Below are 6,000 nucleotides of genomic sequence, written 5' to 3' on the forward strand. Positions count from 1 at the left end.
GAGTCACATTCCCAGCCCTATTTTGTATTTTATTAAAGACAGGTTCTCACTGAGTTGCTTATCACCTTGTTTTTGCTAAGGCTAACTTTAAACTCACAATCCTCCTGCCTCAGCCTCCTGAGCCACTGAAATTATGGGAAGGTACTGCCATGCCCAACTCAGACTATATCTTTTAATTGGAGAATTTATGTTTATATTCAAAATTACTAGCAATATGTAAAGACTCACTCTCATAATTTTGTTAATTTTCTTCTACTTTGTGAATGTCCTATGTTCCTCTCTTTCTCTTATGTTAGTCATCTTGGTAGTTTGGTGGTTTTGTGTATTGATGAAGTTTGATTCTTTTCTGTTTCTCTTTTGTGGATGTGCTATTCTGGTGGGCATTATACTTTCATGAATTTTCATGATAGTTGTCCTTCTTTCATTCTAGATGTATAATTCCTTTTGTGGTAGAATATGATGGGAAATTTTAGCATTTTAAGAGCTGACAGGCAGTGGTTTTGCACATTGACACATAGCAGCTCTGTTTACTGCCATTTAACCATAGAGGCTGCAGCAGTTAACAGGTATCTGTAAAACATAACTATAGTAGCAGAAGCAAAAGACAAAGTTGTAGGGACAGAACAAACCCACTTTAGGCTCAGTGCAATAAAAGTTCCTAAGCTGTTAAGAGTACCTAGATTGTTAACAAGCTTATACCCATATAAGCAATATAGAATACACCCTCCCATACAATTGCACCAACACTCTTGCCTTGATGTACCCCAAACTTATTTATGTATAAAAGTAAAAGCCATGCTGTGCTCAGGGCTCAGACTTTGGGAATTATCCCTTGGGTCTGTGGCACCCTCATTTCTTGCTACACTTTAAGCATCTTTTATAAGACCAGTCTGGTTGTGATGAATTCTCTGTTTTTATAATCTTGATAACATTTATTATATATAAAGGCTAACTTTGGTAGATATAGTATTCTTGGTTATCAGTTTTTATTTTCTTTCAGGTCTTAGAATATATCTTCCTCTTCCCTTCTGGCCTATAAATTGTTGAGATATGAGCAGTTAGTCTAGTGAGTGTTCCCTTAAAAGTAATATGCATTGATTTTTCTCTTGCTGTTTGTAGATTCTCTCTTTATCTTTTGTATTTTTAACAGGTTTGATATAATATGCTATAGTTAGCATTTTTCTGATCAAATTTATTCTGTGCCCTTTGAATCATTTATACCTGGACATCTATATTTTTCTAAGATCATGTGAGTTTTGGGCTGTTATTTTATAAATATGTTTAGAATACTTTTCTTCCAGCCTTTTGGATTCACAAAATTAGATTTTTATTTTTCATTTAATAATGTCCTAAGGTCTCAGAGGCTTACTCAATCCTTTTTTTCTTCCTTTTTCTTTTTGGTTTATTTTCTTTACCTTTTGCTTTTTTTATGGGGACCCACTATCTGTGATATTTCAAAATACTTTCAAGTTCAGAAATTCTTTCTTCAACTTAATATAAGTTGCTGTTGAAGTTATTGACTCTATATTTTGACTTGTTGACTTCTGCAGCTCTAAGGTTTCTGTTTGGTTCTTTTTCGTGATCTTTACATATTTGATGAATTTCTCACTCATATCACAATTTATTTTCCTAACTTAATTTTAAAGTACTTCTATATACTCTTACATCTCATTAAGTTTCCTGAGAAACATTTTGTTTAATTTCCCCAGGCATTTCATCAATAACCTTTCTTAGGCCCTATTGCTAGAGTGTGTTCCTTTGAAATAATCATTTTATGTTACTTTTTCAAATGTCCTGTGTCCCTACATTGATCTATGTGGTGAGTCAATTGTTTCTACCAATTTTATAAGGCGACTATTGTAATAGGCTTTCTCCTGAAGATGTGTCTTTGGGTGTCATTTTGGTAGATTCTGTTGACTTTGGCTCCAGGTTAACATGGAAGTACAGTCTCTCTAAAGGTTCTTCAGTTATAACCAATGGCTTTGGGTGTGGTAGAAGCAGCAATGTGGTCAGAAGGAAAAGGTGTTAGGCACTTCAGCAGCCCAGGAGGGTGAAGTGCATAAAGAACCCTACAAAAAGTAGGGTTGAGACAACTTCTGTATGGCCAGTTCAGTGATTGGAGTGGTGGCACCAGGGACATGAAAGATAATGGATATTTCTGGTACCACTGGATCAATCTCCATTGTCAACAGAGACCTCTGGCTCTGAGCAAAAAAAGTACCAAGATATAGTTTTTGGGGATATAGCTCTAGAAAATGCAGGGGTTTGTGCCACTAATAGCTGGGGCTGCTGCTAGTTGTAGGGTGAAGCTTCAGCTATGAAGTATGTTGAATTCATTCTCTGGCCCTGTAGAGGTTAGCCTGATGTCAATGAAGACCAGTGAGAGGCACATCTTCCAGCTCCCAGTGGCATATGCTGCTGAGGCTGGAAGCAATGGCAGTGGGAATAAGCAGTAAAGAAGTCTTACCTCCAGTCTTACTAGTTGTACACACTTGTGAAGCAAGGCAAGCTCATCCCCATCCTCAGAAATACCATGTCCCAAAGTCAGTCAGAGACAGTGTGTATATGTTCATGCACATGTATGTATGTGTGTAAGGGATATTTCCTGTCCCAGAGCATGAGCACTTTGGTTCTTCAGATATTGGGGCTAACACCCTGTGCCATGCAGAACACTGCAGGACTTCATACTGGGATCATAGCTGCATGGATGGATCTGGTTGGGTTCATAACATTCATAGAGTACCTTTTGTACTCCATGGTGGAATGCTTATAGGACTTCCGGAATGGAAATAACTGGGACTTCTGACCCCTAGTACAATAACATTTTTACAGTCACTCAGAAGCCTGAGCTCTGGGTGTTAAGGAGAGGAAATGTAAGTTTCTTTTCTGTAGAAAAGCTACATGGAGAACCCATACTGCTCTTCTAACTAGGCTCTGACCATTAATGATTAGAAAGCTCCTTTGTTACAAGGATTATCAGTGTCCATGACAGGGTCCAGTGACACCTTCTCATCTATATCCCTCACAGCAAGGAGTCCCCTTTATGAGGGAACCAGGTTAGCAGTGTCCACAATGTTCTGCTCCACCCTCTATGCTACCATCCCATGTCTCCATGTCTTAAAGGAATACTGTCCTTCTCTTGCTGAGTTTCAATACTCTCTCTGTCACCCATCTGATAAAGCAAGTATTAATTATGTTCTTCTCTGTAAAGGAGTCAGCGCTGGTCTTCTGTATTTGGTCATATTGTAATCTCTCTTAATATTAATTTTTTAAAATGCTGGTTATCTTGTGGCCACAAGTTGGCTTCTGAACTCCATTAATTATATGTACATTCAGTTTTTGTGTTTGAGGCTCCAGAATTTTCTTTCATTTATACTTATTTTTTTTTTTAGCATCTGAATGCCAAATGTTGCTTTCAATGCTAAGGTTTCAGAGATGACTCAGCACGCTTCTTCCTCATATAATATTATCTACATCTCTATATCTTGCACAGAAATAATTGGCAAAAAAGTGTGATAGTACATGCTGTAGTTTGCTTATGCTTAATGTGTAATATGTGTCCTCTGACTTTTATTTTTGAAAGTTTGTTTTTATTTCTTTGTGAAGTCTTTATGTTGAACCTAATTAGAAATATTTGTGCTTCATGTACCTGGATGTTCATATATTTCCATAGATCTGGGGAGTTTTTACCTATCATTTAAGTATTTCATTTATTATTTTCTTTATTGTTCTTGTAGTATGTTGTCTCACAAATTTCCTAATTTTTTTTTATTTTCCTCAGTCTCTATTTCAGATCCTTTATTTTCCTTGTACAATAGCCAGATAAAAACTATATCAATTATGATATGTGTTGTGATGTTATATTCCACTTTATTAATCACTGGTGTAATAAAGTACCTAGAAGGTAAGTGAACATAAAGAATCATGACTCGGAAACTTTCTTCTTGTACAGATTTGTTTTACATTCCCTTATAAGGTTCTACTTTATGACTTGTGGTGCCAAACTTCACCCTGCTTCCCAAGAGAAAAAAAGGTTAAACCTCAATTGTGTTTAAGTTATGTATTAGTATTCTATGGATAAGCTGTAGTCTGCCCCTCTCTGAGTTAGCTTATTTCTATTTCAAGTGTGTAATAAGAGTGACTCTGGCTGCTTCTGCCCTGTCCTTCAGTTAACAATATACAGAGCCACAATTGTGCTCTTCAGGCTTTTTATTCTCTTCCTGCAATATGGGTCAGTGTTTCTATTGATGCCTCTGTCTCTGGCACCCTCCCCAAAAGAATGCAATTTAGTTCTCTGCAAGCACATTTTGTTACACTGTTTCCTAGATAGATCAATTTATCTTGCTTTTACATTATTTCATTCACTGAAAATTTTTAAGATTTAAATCTACTTGAAAATTTTTTGACTCCTTTACTCTGCCTTCTTGAAAGAAGTTAATCATTTTACAATTTTGTTCAGCCATAGAGTCATAGGTGATTGGTATCAATTTGGAGATAATTCCCATTTTATCCCCCAAATATTGTTTCTGATATGAATGAGAACTAACATGTCATCAAATATAAGATTGCCCCAACACTTCTTGTAATAAAACTGCAGTTCATAATATCATGAATAGTTTCCATTGTTTTTCTGATAAATTTTCCTTAATGCCATAGTATTAAATCAAAATTGACAATATTATGTGTATTACTGTTAGAAGGAAAAAACTGCATTGAAGTATAAAAGTAAAAGTGTTTTGAGTTCATAGTTTTACCCATTACAAATAATATCTCATAAGTAAAAGCAAAAAATAGTCAAGTAATGAAAAAAAAATGAAGTGACTCTTGTGTCTCTGAAACCAAGAAAAAATTTTCCCAAGTGGAAATAAGAGTATTAAAAATGTTAATAATATACAAGAAATAAATAATTCAATTAGAACTCAACCATTAATTTTAAATAAAGGTTATAGTATAGTTTCAAGTCAACGCTACTTAAAGAAAATAGTTTGAAAATACAGTTATCCTTCTGTATCTGCAAATTTCATATCTACGGATTCAACCAACTGCAGACCAAAACATATTTTTTAAATTGTGCCTGTATTGGATATATATAGACATTTTTTCTTGTTATTTGCCCCTAAATAATGTCCTATAACAACAATTTACAGCTGCTGCCAATGCTGCTGCTGCTGCCGCTGAGGAAGATGCCGCTGCTGCAGACTCCACTGCAGCAGAAGCCTCTGTGGCAGAAGCTGCTGCCACAGCTGCCACTGCCCTAGACTCTGTTGCTGCAGAAGCCCCTGCCGCAGAAGACGCTGCCGCAGAAGATGCTGCCACAGAGGACACTGCCACAGGCTCCCCCGAGATCTCTTTTCTGAGCACCGCTTCCTTTACCTCTGATGCGAATTCCAACACAACCGCTGTGGTTGCTGCCCCTGAACTGGAAGTCTCATGTCAATCTACCACAGCCTGAACTGCTACCGCCATTGCTGCTGCCTCTGATTCCACTGCTGCCAGCTTGAGATTGCCTGGAGGTCTTCTTTCTGGATGCTGCTGCCACAGAAGAAACTGCTGCCTGGGATGCAACTGAAGCTGACATTGCTGCTGACTTCCTCTGGAGATCACCCGTGACACTGCGCCCCCCCCCCCCCCCCACACACACACACCACAGCTGCAGTTGCCGCTGCCTTTGCAGCCACCACTATCCCTGATGAACATAGATGCAAAAATTATCAATAAAATTCTGGCAAATTGCATACAAAAACATAGTAAAAAGATACTGAACTATAATCAAGTGGGATTCATTCCAGGGATGCAGGGTTGGTTCAACATATGGAAATCAATAAACATAACTCATCATATTAAAACAAGAATCATATGATCCTCTCAATAGACGCAGAAAAATCATTTGACAAAATACAGCACACCATCATGTACAAAACACTAGAACAGCTAGGAATTGTAGGAACATACTTCAACATTGTAAAATCTATATATGCTAAACCCAAGGCCAGCATCATT

At 37.2% G+C, this 6,000-nt stretch overlaps 1 protein-coding gene across 1 annotated transcript in view; it reads left to right on the forward strand.

Moving 5' to 3' along the window:
* LOC114094070 (selection and upkeep of intraepithelial T-cells protein 8-like) overlaps nucleotides 1–5,452 on the forward strand; it is a 30,039-nt gene extending 24,587 nt beyond the window's left edge. The window contains exon 5 of the mRNA XM_027937019.2: nucleotides 5,148–5,452. Within this exon, the coding sequence (XP_027792820.2) occupies nucleotides 5,148–5,452 (305 nt within the window). The remainder of the gene's footprint in view (nucleotides 1–5,147) is intronic.
* Nucleotides 5,453–6,000: the final 548 nt, after the last annotated feature.

This window comes from Marmota flaviventris, chromosome 10 (genome assembly GCF_047511675.1).
Source record: "Marmota flaviventris isolate mMarFla1 chromosome 10, mMarFla1.hap1, whole genome shotgun sequence".
In the NCBI taxonomy this organism is placed as follows: Eukaryota; Metazoa; Chordata; class Mammalia; order Rodentia; family Sciuridae; genus Marmota; species Marmota flaviventris.